The sequence below is a fragment of the Trachypithecus francoisi genome, unplaced genomic scaffold, assembly GCF_009764315.1.
Source record: "Trachypithecus francoisi isolate TF-2019V2 unplaced genomic scaffold, Tfra_2.0 Lachesis_group16, whole genome shotgun sequence".
In the NCBI taxonomy this organism is placed as follows: Eukaryota; Metazoa; Chordata; class Mammalia; order Primates; family Cercopithecidae; genus Trachypithecus; species Trachypithecus francoisi.
In genome coordinates, this window is record NW_022681461.1 from 45,584,649 (window position 1) to 45,603,435 (window position 18,787).

General features: G+C 40.2%; 1 protein-coding gene across 4 annotated transcripts in view; it reads left to right on the forward strand.

Moving 5' to 3' along the window:
- The window catches only part of CCDC171 (coiled-coil domain containing 171), a 413,214-nt gene that overhangs the window by 60,995 nt on the left and 333,432 nt on the right, over positions 1–18,787 (forward strand). For all 4 annotated transcript variants that reach the window (XR_004443489.1, XM_033237405.1, XM_033237406.1 and 1 more), the window contains exon 7: positions 10,067–10,213. Coding sequence is in view for 3 of the 4 variants with exons in the window: in XM_033237405.1 (XP_033093296.1) it covers positions 10,067–10,213 (147 nt within the window). In the remaining variant the exon portion in view is untranslated. The remainder of the gene's footprint in view (positions 1–10,066; positions 10,214–18,787) is intronic.

Here is an 18,787-nt window from a genome sequence, read left to right on the forward strand (position 1 = left end):
GAGATTCTGGTATGTTGTATCTTTGTTCTCATTGGTTTCAAAGAACATCTTTATTTCTGCTTCATTTCGTTATGTACCCAGTAGTCATTCAGGAGCAGGTTGTTCAGTTTCCATGTAGTTGAGCGGTTTTGATTGAGTTTCTTAGTCCTGAGTTCTAGTTTGATTGCACTGTGGTCTGAGAGACAGTTTGTTATAATTTCTGTTCTTGTACATTTGCTGAGGAGTGCTTTACTTCCAATTATGTGGTCAATTTTGGAATAAGTGCGATGTGGTGCTGAGAAGAATGTATATTCTGTTGATTTGGGGTGGAGAGTTCTATAGATGTCTATTAGGTCCGCTTGGTGCAGAGATGAGTTCAATTCCTGGATATCCTTGTTAACTTTCTGTCTCGTTGATCTGTCTAATATTGACAGTGGAGTGTTGAAGTCTCCCATTATTATTGTATGGGAGTCTAAGTCTCTTTGTAAGTCTCTAAGGACTTGCTTTATGAATCTGGGTGCTCCTGTATTGGGTGCATATATATTTAGGAGAGTTAGCTCTTCCTGTTGAATTGATCCCTTTACCATTATGTAATGGCCTTCTTTGTCTCTTTTGATCTTTGATGGTTTAAAGTCTGTTTTATCAGAGACTAGGATTGCAACCCCTGCTTTTTTTGTTCTCCATTTTCTTGGTAGATCTTCCTCCATCCCTTATTTTGAGCCTATGTATGTCTCTGCATGTGAGATGGGTCTCCTGAATACAGCAGACTGATGGGTCTTGACTCTTTATCCAGTTTGCCAGTCTGTGTCTTTTAATTGGAGCATTTAGTCCATTTATATTTAAGGTTAATATTGTTGTGTGTGACCTTGATCCTGTCATTATGATATTAACTGGTTATTTTGCTCGTTTGTTGATGCAGTTTCTTCCTAGCCTCGATGGTCTTTACATTTTGGCATGTTTTTGCAATGGCTGGTACCGGTTGTTCCTTTCCATGTTTAGGGCTTCCTTCAGGGTCTCTTGTAAGGCAGGCCTGGTGGTGACAAAATCTCTAAGCATTTGCTTATCTGTGAAGGTTTTTATTTCTCCTTCACTGATGAAACTTAGTTTGGCTGGATATGAAATTCTGGGTTGAAAATTCTTTTCTTTAAGAGCGTTGAATATTGGCCCCCACTCTCTTCTGGCTTGTAGAGTTTCTGCCGAGAGATCTGCTGTTAGTCTGATGGGCTTCTCTTTGTGGGTAACCCGACCTTTCTCTCTGGCTGCCCTTAAGATTTTTTCCTTCATTTCAGCTTTGTGAATCTGGCAATTATGTGTCTTGGAGTTGCTCTTCTGGAGGAGTATCTTTGTGGCGTTCTCTGTATTTCCTGAATTTGAATGTTGGCCTGCCCTACTAGGTTGGGGAAGTTCTCCTGGATGATATCCTGAAGAGTGTTTTCCAACTTGGTTCCATTTTCCCCCTCACTTTCAGGCACCCCAATCAGACGTAGATTTGGTCTTTTTACATAATCCCATACTTCTTGCAGGCTTTGTTCATTTCTTTTTTCTTTTTTCTTTTGGTTTCTCTTCTCGCTTCATTTCATTCATTTGATCCTCAATCGCTGATACTCTTTCTTCCAGTTGATCGAGTCGGTTACTGAAGCTTGTGCATTTGTCACGTATTTCTCGTGTCATGGTTTTCATCTCTGTCATTTCGTTTATGATCTTCTCTGCATTCATTAGTCTAGCTGTCAATTCTTCCACTCTTTTTTCAAGATTTTTAGTTTCTTTGCGCTGGGTACGTAATTCCTCCTTTAGCTCTCAGGAGTTTGATGGACTAAAGCCTTCTTCTCTCATCTCGTCAAAGTCATTCTCTGACCAGCTTCGATCCGTTGCTGGTGATGAGCTGTGCTCCTTTGCAGGGGGAGATGCACTCTTATTTTTTGAATTTCCAGCTTTTCTGCCCTGCTTCTTCCCCATCTTTGTGGTTTTATCTGTCTCTGGTCTTTGATGATGGTGACGTACTGATGGGGTTTTGGTATAGGTGTCCTTCCTGTTTGATAGTTTTCCGTCTGACAGTCAGAAGGACTGTCTGTTGGTCTGTTGGAGATTGCTTGAGGTCCACTCCAGACCCTGTTTGCCTGGGTATCAGCAGCAGAGGTTGCCGAAGATAGAATATTGCTGAACAGCGAGTGTACCTGTCTGATTCTTCCTTTGGAAGTTTCCTCTCAGGGGTGACTCCACCCTGTGAGGTGTGGGGTGTCTGACTGCCCCTAGTGGGGGATGTCTCCCAGCTAGGCTACTCAGGGGTCAGGGACCCACCTGAGCAGGCAGTCTGTCCATTCTCGGATCTCAACCTCCGTGTTGGGAGATCCACGGCTTTCCCCAAAGGTGTCAGACAGAGTCGTTCGGGTCTGCACCGGCCCCCGCTGCTTCCCCTATTGGACTTCAGCTGTGCCCTGTCCCCAGAGGTGGAGTCTACAGAGACAGGCAGGCTTCCTTGAGCTGCTGTGAGCTCCACCCAGTTCGAGCTTCCCAGCGGCTTTGTTTACCTACTTAAGCCTCAGCAATGGCGGGCGCCCCTCCCCCAGCCTGGCTGCTGCCTTGCGGATAGATCGCCGCAGACTGCTGTGTTAGCAGTGAGGGAGGCTCCGTGGGCGTGGGACCCTCCCGGCCAGGTGTGGGATATATTCTCCTGGTGTGCCTGTTTCCTTAAAGCGCAGTATTGGGGTGGGAGTTACCCGATTTTCCAGGTGTTGTGTGTCTCAGTTCCCCTGGCTAGGAAAACGGATTTCCTTCCCCCTTGCGCTTCCAGGTGAGGCGATGCCTCCCCCTGCTTCAGCTCTCGCTGGTCAGGCTGCAGCAGCTGACCAGCACCGATTGTCCGGCACTCCCTAGTGAGATGACCCCAGTACCTCAGTTGAAAATGCAGAAATCACTGGTCTTCTGTGTAGCTCGCGCTGGGAGTTGGAGACTGGAGCTGTTCCTATTCGGCCATCTTGCTCCGCCCCACCTTCATATAGAATTTCTAAGTATCTCTACTCTTGAGTAGAATTCCTAAACATCTGTACTGTTTTAGGAAAACATCTTTTCCTGTGAAAACATGTTTGTGTGTTTGTATGTGTCTATATCTGTGTGTATATTTGTATTCGTATCCAAGAATAGAATAGAAATTATCATATAATATTAAGTGACTACCTGACCTCTGCATTGAAAATGTGATTGTTAGGTCAGAATTTTATCTAAATCTTGAAATACTCTTAAATAAAAGCTATTTGGTAAGTAATATTAAATATAGGTCAACTGTCACAGTGGTAATATATCACCAAAATACACATGATAAGCCCAAACTGATTGGCCTTTGATTTTCTAGGTTCTTTTTTTTTTCAAAGGATTAAATTCAAACTACATGGAATAGTGAGCATACTCTTTGTTTATTGTAATGGAATTTAAATGATTATGTGTTGTCTTTCTACATGATTTGTCAGTAAAATGGGAATCACGTGATTTTTTTTTTTTTTTTTTTGAGACAGGGTCTCACTCTGTTGCCCAGTGCAGTGGTGTGATCTCAACTCGCTGCAGTCTCTGCCTCCTAGATGCAAGTGATCCTCCCATCTTAGCCCTCCAAGTAGCTGGGACCACAGGCATGTGCCACAACGCTGGCTAATTTTTGTTTATTTATTATTTTGAGATGGAGTCTTACTCTGTCACCTAAGCTGGAGTGCAGTTGCACAATCTCGGCTCACTGTAACCTCTGCCTCCTGGGTTCAAGCGATTCTCCTGCCTCAGCCTCCCAAGTAGCTGGGATTACAGGTGTGTGCCACCACACCAGCTCGTTTTTTGTACTTTCAGTAGAGACAAGTTTTCACCATGCTGGCCAGGTTGATCTCGAACTCCTGACCACAAGTGGTCTGCCCGCCTTGGCCTCCCAAATGCTGGGATAACAGTTGTGAGCCACCATGCCTGGCCATTTTTGTTTATTTTTTAGGGATGATGTTTTGCCATGTTGCCCAGTCTGGTCTTGAACTGTTGAGTGCAAGGGATCTACCCACCTTGGCCTCCCAAAGTGCTGGGATTTCAGGAGTGAGCCACTGTGCCTGGCCTATGATTCTCTTTTATAAATAAATCTCATGAGACTTCCTAAACAATTTATTTTACTTTATTTCACAAATACTATATAAAATAGTTTCAATCAACTAGGATATAAGCATCTTTTGGTTATAGGCTGTATTTTGTTATTATTTCAAATTCTTTGGTTTATGATTAACCATGTAAATTGCTATTTATTTACTTTAAAGTAGACAAGTATCTAAGTGAATGAGTGTAAGTTGGAGGTTGTGTATTTGTAATTTAAGAAGGCATGTAATTTAACAGTGACTGAATTAATACTGGTGCTATTGAGTGATTGAAGGAGGAGGACCTATCATATACAGTAATAGTTTTTTTATACTTGTGTAGTATAGTGCATAATGTTCTTAAAAGTGCTTTCATATATAAAAGTACTCTTAGGAAAAAATATTACATAAGGTTGTTCATAATACTATTTGTATTTGGCCGTTCTTACGTTGCTATGAAGAAATACTTGAGACTAGGTAATTTATAAGAAAAGAGATTTAATTAATTGGCTCATCATTCTGCATGCTTTACAGGAAGCATGGTGCTAACATCTGCTCGGCTTCTGGGGAGGCCTCAGGAAGGTTACAATCATGGTGGAAGGCAAAGGGGGAGCAGGCATGTCACATGGAATTTATGTTCCTCTCTATACTGGTTATTCTAGTTAGCAGTTCCTGTAATAACCTTTTATCAGAAGTTCTTAGCTTCTTTGCATTGTTAGAACATGCTCCTTTAGCTCAGAGGAGTTTGTTATTACCCACCTTCTGAAACCTACTTCTGTCACTTCCTCAATCCCATTCTCTGTCCAGTTTTGCGCCCTTGCTGAAGAGGTGTTGTGATCATTTGGAGGAGAAAAGTCATTCTGGCTTTTGGAATTGTCAGCATTTTTGTGCTTTCTTGGTTCTTTCTCGCTGGAGTTCCAGGTGCCACTGGAGTACGAAAAAACTCCTGTAGCTTGGTGTCTGCCCAAACAGCTGCCCAGTTTTGTGCTTGAAACCCAGGGCCCTGGTGGTGTAGGCTCACGAGGGAATATTCTGATCTGCGGATTGCAAAAATCCATGGGAAAAGCATAGTACTCAGGGCAGGTAGCACAGTCCCTCACCACTTCCCCTAGGGGAGAAGTTCCCTGGATCCTTGCACTTCCAGGGTGAAGTGACGCCCAGTCCTGCTTCTGCTTGTTCCGCGTAGGTTGCGCCCAGTGCCTAACCAGGGCCCAGTGAGATGAACTGGGTACCTCGGTTAGAAATGCAGAAATCACCCACCTTCTACGTTGGTCTTGCTAGGCACTGCAGACTGCAGCTGTTTCTATTTGGCCATCTTGGCCCCTCCCCTGACCAGTGGTCTTTATGCTACTGCTATTGTAATTGTTTTGGGGCACCATGAACCATGCCTGCATAAGGTGATGAACTTAATTTATAAATGTATGTGTTCTCACTACTCCTCTCCAACTGTTCTTCCAACTCTCTCCCTCTCCTCTGGCCTCCCTATTCCTTGAGACACAGCAAAATTGAAATTAGGCCAGTTAACTCTACAATGTCTTCTCAGTGTTCAGGTGAAAGGAAGGCTCATACCTGTCTCACTTTAAATCAAAAGCTAGAAATGATTAAGCTTAGTGAGGAAGGAATGTTGAAAACCAGGACAGGCCAAATGCTTTGTCTTTTGTGCCAAACAGCCAAGTTGTGAATGCAAAGGAAAAGTTTTTGAAGGAAATTAAAAGTGCTACTTTAGTAAACACATAAGTGATAAGAGAGCCAGTCATTCTTATTGCTGTCATGAAGACAGGTGTAGTGGTCTGGATAGATCAAACCAGCCACAACATTCCCTTAAGCCAAAGCGTAACTCAGAACAAGACCCTAACTCTCTTCAATTTGATGAAGGCTGAGAGAGGTGAGGAATTTGGAGAAAAAAAGTTGGAGGTTGGGACAGATTGGTTCATGACATTTAGGGAAAGAAGACTTCTACATAATATAAAAGTGCAAAGTGAAACCAACTGCTGATGTAGAAGCTGCAGCAAGTAATCCCAAAGATCCAGCTAAAATAATTGTTGAAAGTGGCTACACTAAACAACCGATTTTCATTGCAGACAACACAGTCTTCTATTGGAAGATGTCATCTCGGTGTTTCAGAGCTAGAGAGAAGTCAGTGCCCAGCTTTAATGCTTCAAAGGACAGGATGACTGTCTTGTTAGGGGCTAATCTTGCTGGTGAGTTTAAGTTGAAGCCAGTGCTCATTTACCGTTCTCCAAACCCTAGGGCCCTTAAGAATTATGCTGCATATACTCTGCCTGTGCTCTATAAATGGGACAACAAAGCCCGGATGACAACTCATCTCTTTACAGAATATTTAACTGAATATTTAAGCCCACTGTTGAAACCTGCTGCTCAGAAAAAAAAAGATTGTTCTCAAAATATTATTGTTTGTTGACAATGTACTTGGTTACTGAAGAACTCTGATGGTTATGTATTAGGAGGTTAATGTTGTTTTCGTTCTTGGTAACACAACATCCATTCAGCAGCCCACATGCATCAATGAAGAATTTTGACTTTCAAGTCTTATTACTTAAGACATACATTTAATAAGGCTATAGCTGACATAGATAGTGATTCTTCTGATGGATCTAGGCAAATTAAATAGAAAATTTTCTGGAAAGGATTTGCCATTCTAGATGCCCTTAAGACCATTTGTGATTCACGAGAGGAGGTCAAAATGTCAACATTAACAGGAGTTTGGAGGAAGTTGGTTCCAGTCCTTATGGATAACTTCGATGGGGTTTTAGACTTCAGTGGAAGAAGTTACTGTAGGTGTGTTGGAAATAGTGAGAAAACTAGAATTAGAAGCAGAGCCTGAAGATGTGACTGAATTGCTGCAATCTCATGCATTCATAAAACTTGAATGGATGAGGAGTTGCTTCTTATAGATGACCAAAGAAAATAGTTTCTTGAGATGGAAACTCCTCCTGGTGGAGATGCTGTGAACATTATTGAAATGACAGCAAAATATTTAGAATATTACATAAACTTAGTTGCTAAAGCAGCCATAGGATTTCAGTTTTGAAAGAGGCTCTACTGTTGGTAAAATGCTATCAAGCAGCATTGCATGCTACAGAGAAAACTTTTTGAAGAAAGAGTCAACCAATGTAACAAACTTCTTTGTTGCCTTATTTTAAGAAACTGCCCCTGACTGCCCAGCCTTCAGCCACTACCACCCTGATCAGTCAACAGTCATCAACAAACATTGAGTTAGGACTTTCCACCATTAAAGATGATGACTTCCTGAAGGGCCAGATGATGGTTAGCATCTTTTTTTTTTTTTTTTTTAACAATAAAGTATTTTAATTTTATTTATTTATTTTTGAGACACAGTCTTGCTCTGTTGCCCAGGCTAGAGTGCAGTGGCATGGTATTAACTCACTGCAATCTCTGCTTCCCGGGTTCAAGCGATTCTCCTTCCTCAGCCTCCCGCAGTAGCTGGGATTACAGATGTGCGCCACTACACCTGGCTAAGTTTTGTATTTTTAGTGGAGATGGGGTTTTGCCACGTTGGCCAGGCTTGTCTCGGACTCCTGGGCTCAAGTGATCCATCCACCTTGGCCTCCCAAAGTCCTGGGATTACAGACGTGAGCCACTGCGCCTGGCCTCAATAAAGTATTTTTAAATTAAAATAAATACTTCTTTTATATATAATGCGATTGCGCACTTAATAGATTACAGTAGAGTGCAAACAGTACTTTTATTTGCAATTTTTTGGAAACCAAAAATTGATGTGACTCACTTTATTGCAATTGCTTTACGGCAGTGGTCTGGAACTGAACCAGCCATATTTCTAAGGTATGCCTGTATTAAGAAGTCTATTACCTGAAGAAAGTAATTATTAAGAGTTCATGTATAGTCTGCTATAGAATAATAATCTTATGAATAAGAGGATTCATAAGAACAAGAATAAGGAATTGGTATCTCACACCAGTCAGAATGACTATTATTAAAAAGTCAAAAAAATAACAGATGCTGGCAAGGTTGTGGAGAAAAGGGAACACTCATGCATTATTGGCGAGAGTGTAAGTGCATTCAACCATTATGGAAAACTGTGTGGCAATTCCTGAAAGAACTAAAAACAGAACTATCATTTGATCCAGCAATCCCATTTCTGGGTGTATCCTCAAAGGAGTAGAAATTGTTCTACCACAAAGACTATATCCTCAAAGGAGTAGAAATTGTTCTACCACAAAGACACATGGCATGCATATGTTCATTGCAGCACTATTCAAAATAGCAAAGACGGCCGGGCGCGGTGGCTCAAGCCTGTAATCCCAGCACTTTGGGAGGCCGAGACGGGCGGATCACGAGGTCAGGAGATCGAGACCATCCTGGCTAACACAGTGAAACCCCGTCTCTACTAAAAATACAAAAACTAGCCGGGCGAGGTGGCGGGCGCCTGTAGTCCCAGCTACTCGGGAGGCTGAGGCAGGAGAATGGCGTAAACCCGGGAGGCGGAGCTTGCAGTGAGCTGAGATCCGGCCACGGCACTCCAGTCCGGACGACAGAGCGAGACTCCGCCTCAAAAAAAAAAAAAAAATATAGCAAAGACATGGAGTCAACCTAAATGTGTATCAGTGTTAGACTAGATAAAGAAAATGTGGTATATATACACCATTAAATACAGTGCAGCCATAAAAAAGAATGAGGTAATATCCTTTGCAGGAACATGGATGGAGCTGGAGGCCATTATCCTTAGCAAACTAACGCAGGAACGGAAAACCAAATACCACATGTTCTCACTTCTAAGTGGGAACCAAACAATGAGAACATGTGGACACAAAGGGGGAAACAACACACACTGGATACTACCTGAGGGTGGAGAGTGGAAGAAGGAAGAGGAGAGGATCAGAAAAAAGTAACTTTTGGATACTAGGCTGCGTACCTGGGTGATGAAATAATCTGTACAACAAATCCCTGTGACACGAGTTTACCTGTATAACAAACCTATATATGTACCCCTGAACCTAAAACAAAAGTTAAAAAAAAAGAAATAAGAAGTAGAGATATGAAATAAGAAGTTGAGTTTTAAATGTTTCCTCATCTTTTCACTGTGGACTTAGGATGCTGGGTGTTTTTCAAACTAGAATCTTTGATAGGGAATTATATTTGATGTTTGCAACATACTCAGATTCTAATTGTATCTTTTGAGTGGCTAGGTATTCTTGGAAGCATATATACATATTCATGTGTGTTTGTCCGTGAATAACATTACTCTGGTGAGGGAAATATGGGAAAGAGGGCTTTGTTAAAGGCCTTAAATGAGAACAATGAATCTAGATTAGTTACGGTGGAGAATGCCTTTGATATATGTGTGAACTTTACGTTTGAACTTTTTCAATAAAATTCAACTCCCATTTCTGTGTTTAGTTGGGAAAGGGGATTGAGAGATTTTAGTATAAGACTACCTGAAGTTATTTCCTTTTCAATAGCCGAGCAAAGATTTCAAAGCTTTTCGAAAATCTAAGAGGAAATGAAACACAGCCATCTAGTGGATGCAATTTTAAAAGCTTGTAATATAAGCATGTAATGTAAGTACCGTGAGCTCTTGTAAGCATTATAAACATTATTAGGCATTCAAGTTAATAATTTCTTGTTACACAAAGGGTAATATACATTTACAAATTTTAATGGGAAGGGGAAGCATTATATATGATTGTTGAACTACAGCATTATATAAATACCTTCAGAGGTCAGTTAAACTAATATAACTTTGTCATATGCTATAAGAGTTTCCATTGTAATATTAATCAGAGTTTTTGAACTGTAAAAGTTCGGTAGTGCTTTTAAACACATGGACATTCTGAAACACTGATGGAAAATATCTAGGCCTCTTTTGCTTATATAAATTAACCTATTATTATGGTTGAAGCATAGATTTAGTTACTCTTTGTCTTCTATTGGAGTGACTCTTAGTCATTGATGGCTTATAAACTTTATTGATGCAAAAATGAATTATTTTCCAGGAGCAAGATACTGCTGTGCAAAATATGCATAAGAAAGTAGAAAAATTAGAAACAGAACATATGGACTGCTCTGACCTTTTACGGCGACAAACAAGTGAACTTGAATTTAGCACTCAACGAGAGGAACGCCTTAGAAAAGAATTTGAGGTACATTTTCTTATTCTTTTATAATATATATGTGTACAAACTTTCATACACACACACACACACACACACACACACACACACGTATGTAAAACCCATTCCGTGATTTAAGGTTGGAGAGTTTTACTCTGTAATAATATATAAAACTAATTTTAGGAGTACCTATTTATAATGTATATTTGGCTTCTTTGAAAACTTTCGTATCTGAGTATTTTGTGTTTTGCCCTAGTTTAAAAAAATCTGTTGTTCACTTTTGAACAATTAACTCTCATGAAATATTTGGGAAGTTTGAGAGTAATTGTTTACATTGTTAGGTTGAGTAAGCAATGCAGGAAAAGTTCTGGTGTACATAGGTTCTAAATGATAAAAGTAATATTACATTTTAATTTTGTAGTTTGAATCATGTATGGTTATGTGGACTGATTTTCAGATGAGACTTTACTTGGGAAAGGAGCATCAATTTACAGATGAAAAATAGGATTTTTATTAGTGAATGATACTGACAATAACTTTAATCTTAAGAGAAATCTAATTGATTTGTTAGTTCATCTTTTTAAAATTTTTCTTTGCTTTGTGGGAAATGAAATATTTAAACAGATAAAGAAGTTTTGTCTTAAATATAATTTATAATCTTTATTAGGCAAATGAATACTTATGAAGAGTATTTAATGGTAAAGTGCTAGAGTTAACACTTACTAAACTCACTGTGTCACCTAACATTGTTAAGAACAGCGATAAGGATTATAACTTTTGGGAGAAAGGAAGTGTGATTCCTAGTATTTTTAGATGATATGTAAATAAAATGAATAGTAAAATCAGCTTTAAAATTATCAACGCTAGTAAAAACATTCAATAAGGAGGCTAGGCAGAAAATAACATATGACAATTTTTAAAAAATTAATTCATTCTTTTTTATTACACTTTAAGTTCTAGGGTACGTGTGCACAGCGTTCAGGTTTGTTACATATGTATACATGTGCCATGTTGGTGTGCTGCACCCATTAACTTGTCATTTACATTAGGTATATCTTCTAATGCTATCCTTCCCCAATCCCACGACAGGTCCCGGTGTGTGATGTTCCCCATCCTGTGTCCAAGTGTTCTCATTGTTCAATTCCCACGTATGAGTCGTATGAGTGAGAACATGTGGTGGTTGGTTTTCTGTCCTTGTGATAGTTTGCTCACAGTGATGGTTTCCAGCTTCATTCGTGTCCCTACAAAGGGTATGAACTCATCCTTTTTTATGGCTGCATAGTATTCCATGGTGTATATATGCCACATTTTCTTAATCCAGTCTATCATTGATGGACATTTGGATTGGTTCCAAGTCTTTGCTATTGTGAATAGTGCCACATAAACATACGTGTGCGTGTGTCTTTATAGTAGCATGATTTATAATCCTTTGGGTATACCCCCAGTAATGGGATGGCTGGATCAAATGGTATTTCTAGTTCTAGATCCTTGAGGAATTGCCACACTGTTTTCCACAATAGTTGAACTAGTTTACAGTCCCACCAACAGTGTAAAAGTGTTCCTATTTCTCCACATCCTGTTTCCTGACTTTTTAATGCTCTCCATTCTAACTGGTGTGAGATGGTATCTCATTGTGGTTTTGATTTGCATTTCTCTGATGACCAGTGATGATGAGCATTTTTTCATGTGTCTGTTGGCTGCATAAATGTCTTCTTTTGAGAAGTGTCTGTTCATATCCTTTGTCCACTTTTTGATGGGGTTGTTTGATTTTTTCTTGTAAATTTGTTTAAAAGTTCTTTGTAGATTCTGTATATTAGCCTTTTGTCAGATGAGTAGATTGTAAAAATTTTCTCCCATCCTGTGGGTTGCGTGTTCACTCTGATGGTAGGTTCTTTTGCTGTGCAGAAGCTCTTTAGTTTAATTAGATCCCATTTGTCAATTTTGGCTTTTGTTGCCATTGCTTGTTGTGTTTTAGTCATGAAGTCCTTGCCAATGCCTATGTCTTGAGTGGTATTGCCTAGGTTTTCTTCTAGGGTTTTTATGATTTTAGGTCTAACATTTAAGTCTTTAATCCATCTTGAATTAATTTTTGTATAAGGTGTAAGGAAGGGATCCAGTTTCAGCTTTCTGCATATGGCTAGTCAGTTTTCCCAGCACCATTTATTCAATAGGAAATCCTTTCCCTATTTCTTGTTTTTGTCAGGTTTGTCAAAGATCAGATGGTTGTAGATGTGTGATATTATTTCTGAGGGCTCCATTCTGTTCCATTGGTCTATATCTCTGTTTTGGTACCAGTACCATGCTGTTTTGGTTACTGTATCCTTGTAGTATAGTTTCAAGTCAGGTAGCGTGATACCTCCAGCTTTGTTCTTTTTGCTTAGGATTGTCTTGGCTACATGGGCTTTTGTTGGTTCCATATGAAATTTAAAGTAGTTTTTCCCAATCCTATGAAGAAAGCCAGTGGTAGCTTGATGGGGATAGCATGGCATCTATAGATTACTTTGGGCAGTATGACCATTTTCATGATATTGATTCTTCCTATCCATGAGCATGGAATGTTCTTCCATTTGTTCATGTCCTCTCTTATTTCCTTGAGCAGTGGTTTGTAGTTCTCCTTGAGGAAATCCTTCACATCCCTTGTAAGTTGGATTCCTAGGTATTTTATTCTCTTTGAAGCAGTTGTGAATAGGAGTTCACTCATAATTTGGCTCTCTGTTTGTCTGTTATTGGTGTATAGGAGTGCTTGTGATTTTTGCAGATTGATTATGTTTCCTGAGACTTTGCTGAAGTTGCTTATCCGCTTAAGGAGATTTTGGGCTGAGACGATGGGGTTTTCTAAATATACAATCATATCATCTGCAAACAGGGAGAATTTGACTTCCTCTTTTCCCTAATTGGATACCCTTTATTTCTTTGTCCTGCCTGATTGCCCTAGCCAGAACTTCCAACACTAGGTTGAACAGGAGTGGTGAGAGAGGGCATCCCTGTCTTGTGCCAGTTTTCAAAGGGAATGCTTCCAGTTTCTGCCCACTCGGTATGATATTGGTTGTGGGTTCGTCATAAATAGCTCTTATTATTTTGAGATACGTCCCATCCATACCTAGTTTATTGAGAGTTTTTAGCATGAAGCGCTGTTGAATTTTGTCGAAGGCCTTTTCTGCATCTCTTGAGATAATCATGTGGTTTTTGTCTTTGGTTCTGTTTATATGCTGGATTACGTTTATTGATTTGTGTATGTTGAGCCAGCCTTGCATCCCAGGGATGAAGCCAACTTGATCATGCTGGATAAGCTTTTTGATGTACTCCTGGATTCGTTTGCCGGTATTTTATTGAGGATTTTTGCATCGATAGATAGGTAGATAGGAGGAGATTATTAAGGGAACTGGTTTGTGCGGTTATGGAGGCTAAAACCCATAACAGGCCATCTGTAAGCTGGAGACTCTAGGATGCCAGTAGCATGGCTGAGTTCAAGTCTGAAAAACTCAGAACCAGGGGAGCCAATGGTGTAATTTTCAGCCTGAGGCAGAAGGCTTGAGAACCTTGGGTGCCACTGGTATAAGACCTGGAGCCTCAAAGACAGAGATCCTTGATTTCTGATGTCCAAGGGCAGGAGGAGGAAGGTGTCTGCGCTCCAGGGGAGAGAGTGGGGAGAGAGAGGTGAGGAAAGAGGGAGAGAGGAGGAGAGAGAGGAAGCGGTGAGAAGATAGAGGGGGAGAGAGAGTGAGAGAAAATTATTTTCTCTCCTTTTTTGTTCTATCCAGGCCCCCAGCCAGTTGGATGGTGCTTGCCTATGGTGAGGGCAGATCTTCCCTACTAAGTTCACTGGTGCAGATACCAATCTTCTCTGGAAACACCCCTCACAGATACACCCACAAGTAATGGAAAGAGTGCCTTACCAGTGCTTTAGGTATTCCTTAATCTAGTGATATTGATACCTAAAATTAACTGTTGCTGCAGACTTTTAATGAAATTGAATTGAAAAGCCAGGAGTAGGGTTGTAGATATTATGTAACAATTTAATATATTAAGGTATCTTTTTAAATTAGTAAGGAGAGGAAATATTATTTCAGTGACTTAGAGGGCCCCCGCCGCCTGCCCCCTCCAGTTGTCCTGCCTTTCTGGACTGAGCCAGTGTACATTTTACATGTATTGATTGATGTCCTATGTCTCCCTAAAATATATAAAACCAAGCTGTAGCCTGACACATACATGACACACGTTCTCAGAATTTCCTGGGGCTATCACAGGCCATTGGTCACTCATATTTGGCTTAGAATAAATCTCTTCAGGCCGGGCGCGGTGGCTCAAGCCTGTAATCCCAGCACTTTGGGAGGCCGAGTCGGATGGATCACGAGGTCAGGAGATCGAGACCATCCTGGCTAACACGGTGAAACCCCGTCTCTACTAAAAAATACAAAAAAAAAAGTAGCCGAGCGAGGTGGTGGGCGCCTGTAGTCCCAGCTGCTCGGGAGACTGAGGCAGGAGAATGGCGTGAACCCGGGAGGTGGAGCTTGCAGTGAGCCGAGATCCGGCCACAGCACTCCAGCCTGGGCGACAGAGCGAGACTCCGTCTCAAAAAAAAAAAAAAAGAATAAATCTCTTCAAATATTTTACAAAGTTTGACTGTTTTTGTTTTTGTTGACAGTATTAGGGTAGATGTAATTGGGCCGAATATAGATTTTTAACTTGAAAGTCATTTTCTCTTGGAATTTGAAGGCCTTGCGTCTATTTTCTTCTGTTGTTACTGTGAGGCCTGATGCTATTCTGGTTTGTATTCTTTGTTTGTGACCCTTTTCTCACTCTCTTCCTCTCCAAAAAGGCTCTTGATCCTCTTTTTTTTAGAATATATTTTCATTATGGAAAACTTTGAATGTATGTAAAAGTAGACAGAATAATATAATGAACCTAATATCCATGACCAGCTTCAACAATGATCAATTTATGAACAATTATGATTTCCAGAAATAAAGGTTCCTTTATTTAAAGTTGCATTATCAATATCACACATAAATTGTTTAATGATAATTACTGAATATAGTCAAATATCCAGAAATTATTCAAATTTTAAATTATCTCATAAATGGCATAAATATTATGTATGTTTACAGTTTGATTCTGCATCTCAATTAGGTCTACATGTCTATATGTCTATTAGTCTCTTTCAATCTACAAGTTCTCCATCTATGTCTTTTCTTTTTTCCTTGTAGTATGTTTTTGAACACACCAAATTATTTGTGCTACAGAGTTCCCACTGGTAAAATTTCAGAACATCAGAGATAAGAATGTTCCTTAGAATGGATCTTTTTTACTCAGTGTGCAGGACACGCGTTGGCTGTTTTAGCCAGGAAACTCAGTGTCCTTCATGTTCAGGAATTCTCTTGTGTTATTTCCTTTTTTTTTTGAGACGGAGTCTTGCTCTGTCGCCCAGGCTGGAGTGCAGTGGCCGGATCTCACCTCACTGCAAGCTCCACCTCCCAGGTTCATGCCGTTCTCCTGCCTCAGCCTCCCGAGTAGCTGGGACTACAGGCGCCCACCACCTCGCTCGGCTAGTTTTTTGTATTTTTTTAGTAGAGATGGGGTTTCACCGTGTTAGCCAGGATGGTCTCGATCTCCTGACCTCGTGATCCGCCCGTCTTGGCCTCCCAAAGTGCTGGGATTACAGGCTTGAGCCACCGCGCCCGGCCTTGTGTTATTTCTTCACCATATCCTCTTCAGTCTTTTTTTCTGTTCTTTATTTGTGAGACTTTTATTATTCAAGTGTTAGACCACTGAATTGATATTTTACTCTTTTCTTAACTTTTTCCTTTCTCTTTGTCTTTTTGTTGTTGATGTTTCTTGGGAGATTTGTTTGACTTCACTTTCTAATCTTCTAATTGAGTATTTCCTTTTTTCTTTTTAATTTCTAAGAGCTTGTTCTCTCTACCATTTTTGTACTATCCTGTTCCTATATTATGACTGCAGTGTTCGTTTATTCAGTAAATATTTATTGGAGTGACGGGCACATTTCTGGGTCATAGAGGTGTAGCAGAGAACAAAGAAAAGCCTCTTCTTTTTTTTTTTTTTTTGAGACAGAGTCTTGCTTTGTCACCCAGGCTGGTGTGCAGTGGCGATCTTGGCTTACTGTGACCTCCAGTTCAAGTGATTTTCCTGCTTTAGCCTCCTGAGTAGGTGGAATTACAGGCGTGCGCCACCACGCCTGGCTAATTTTTTGTGTTTTTAGTAGGGACAGGGTTTTGCCATGTTGCCCAGGCTGGTCTTGAACTCCTGGCCTCTAGTGATCAGCCTGCCTTGGTCCCCAAAGTGGTGGGATTACAGACGTGAGCCACTGCACCCAGCCGAAAGCATCTTCCTTCTCGAAGCTGACATTCCAGTCAGGAGGAATCGTGTATTAAATAGAACAGTGTGTAGTGTGTTAGTTGGTGATAATTCTGTAAAGAATAATAAAGCCGTCCAGGGGAGTTAATGAGTAATAGGGTAGGATGGTTACCTGTTTGTATTGGTGGTCATGGAAGGCTAACTTGATAAGGTGGCATTTGAGCTGAGACCTGAAGGAAGGAAGGGATTGAGCCTTATGGATATCCCAAGGAAGAGCATTCTAGGTAGAAGGAATAGAAAGTGCAAGACCATGGGTTGCAAGTGTACTTTTAATATTTGAGGAACAGCGAGTAGGCCTTTGTGACTGGGATAGAATGAGCAAGAGAGAGACTAGTAGGATGTATAGAATGGTAGACAGATCGTGCAGAATTTGGAAGGTCTTTTGTAGTTCATTGTAAGAACTCTGATTTTTGTCTGAGAAAGCTTTTGGAAAGTTTCGAGCAGAGGAGTGGTATGCCTTTTCTCATTTATGTTTTAAAAGCATTATTCTGGACACTCTTTGGATAATATATTATAAAAGACAGTTTTGGAGACTATTAAAATAATCTAGTTGACAGATTATAGTGTTTTAGACAAGGTAGTAGCAGAGGAGGGTCTGTCTTGCAAAAATATATCCAAATTTGAACGTCTCCTCCACTACTACCTTATAGTAGATGATGTAGTAGAGATGGTCTAATTTGGATATATTTTTGCAAGATAGAACCCACAGAAATTGCTGATTAACTGGACCTGAATTATGAGAGAAAAAGAGGGAGTAAAGGATAATGCCAAAGGTTTTGGCTTGAGCAGACAAGAGAATGGCATTTCCATTTACTGAACTCGTAAATAATACAAGCGGAGTAAGTTTGGGAGAGGTCAGGAGTGTGGATTTAGATATGTTAAATTTGACATTCCTTTTAGACATTAAAGAGGAGATGGTATTTCTTTTATTTCTACAAAGGGGTATCTGCTAGTTTCAGGTTTGATGGTTATAAAATGGAAGAAGGAAATGGAGGAAGAATCTGGTTATCATGCTGTTTAGTATGCAGACATACCCCTGGTTTCGGTCTGGCGCACCCCTCTTCCTCTCTCTTCATGTGTATTTCTGTGTTCAGCTTCTGGTTCAGATTTATGTTCTTCAGATAATAAACCTTTGTGTGAGGACTAGGGTAGGGTATTTGTTTGGCTACTTGGGGTAAGAGTGGATGCCTTGAGCTCTAACTTCTTACAGCGATGAGTGAAAAAAAAACTTTATTGAGATGTAATTTGCAAATTATAAATTTGTCCATTTAAAGAGTACAATTCTGTGGTTTTTAGTGTATTCACAGCATTGTGCAACCATCACCATAATCAATTTTGGAACATTTTCATCACCCAATAAGAAACTCTACTCATTAGCCATCACTTTCCTATTCCCCTTTCCTCTCAGCCCTAAGCAACCACTACTTTCTGTCTTTATAGATTTGCCTATTCTAGACATTCCTTACAAGTGGAACTATAATATATGGTCTTTTGTGACTGACTTCTTTCACTTAGCATAATGTTTTCAAGGTTTATCCATGTTGCAGCATGTATTAGTGCTTCATTCATTTTATGCCTGAATGATATTCTGTTGTGTAACATGTAATATATATTTTGTGTCTCTGTCCATCAGTTGATGGACATTTGTGTTTGTATTTGTCAGGGTTCTCTAAAGGGACAGAACTAATAGTATATATGTATATGTGTATGTAAAGGGGAGTTTGTTAGGAGAAGCGACTTACATGATCACAAGGTGAAGTCCCACAATAGGCCGTCTGCATGTTGAGGAGCAAGGAAGTCAGTCCAAGTCTCAAAATCTCAAAACTAGCTAAGCCAGCAGTGCAGCCTTCAGTCTGTGGTTGAAGGCCTGAGAGCCCCTTTTTAGCATTTTATGTGCTTATTAGCCATTCGTATATCTTCTTTGGAGAAATAGCTATTTAGACCCTTGTCCTTTTAAAAAATGGATTATTTGTACTGTATATATATAAATCACGGTGTACGTTCAAGAGTCTAAAAATTAAAGAACTTGGAGTCTGATGTTCCAGAGCAGGAAGCATCCAGCACGGAGGAAGATGAAGGCTGGAACACTCAGCAAGTCTCCTTGTTCCCCTTTCTTCTGCCTGCTTTATTCTAGCCATGCTGTTGTATAATATATTAGCTGACTAGATGGTGCCCACCCAGACTGAGGGTGGGTCTGCCTCTCCCACTCCACTGACTCAAATGTTAATT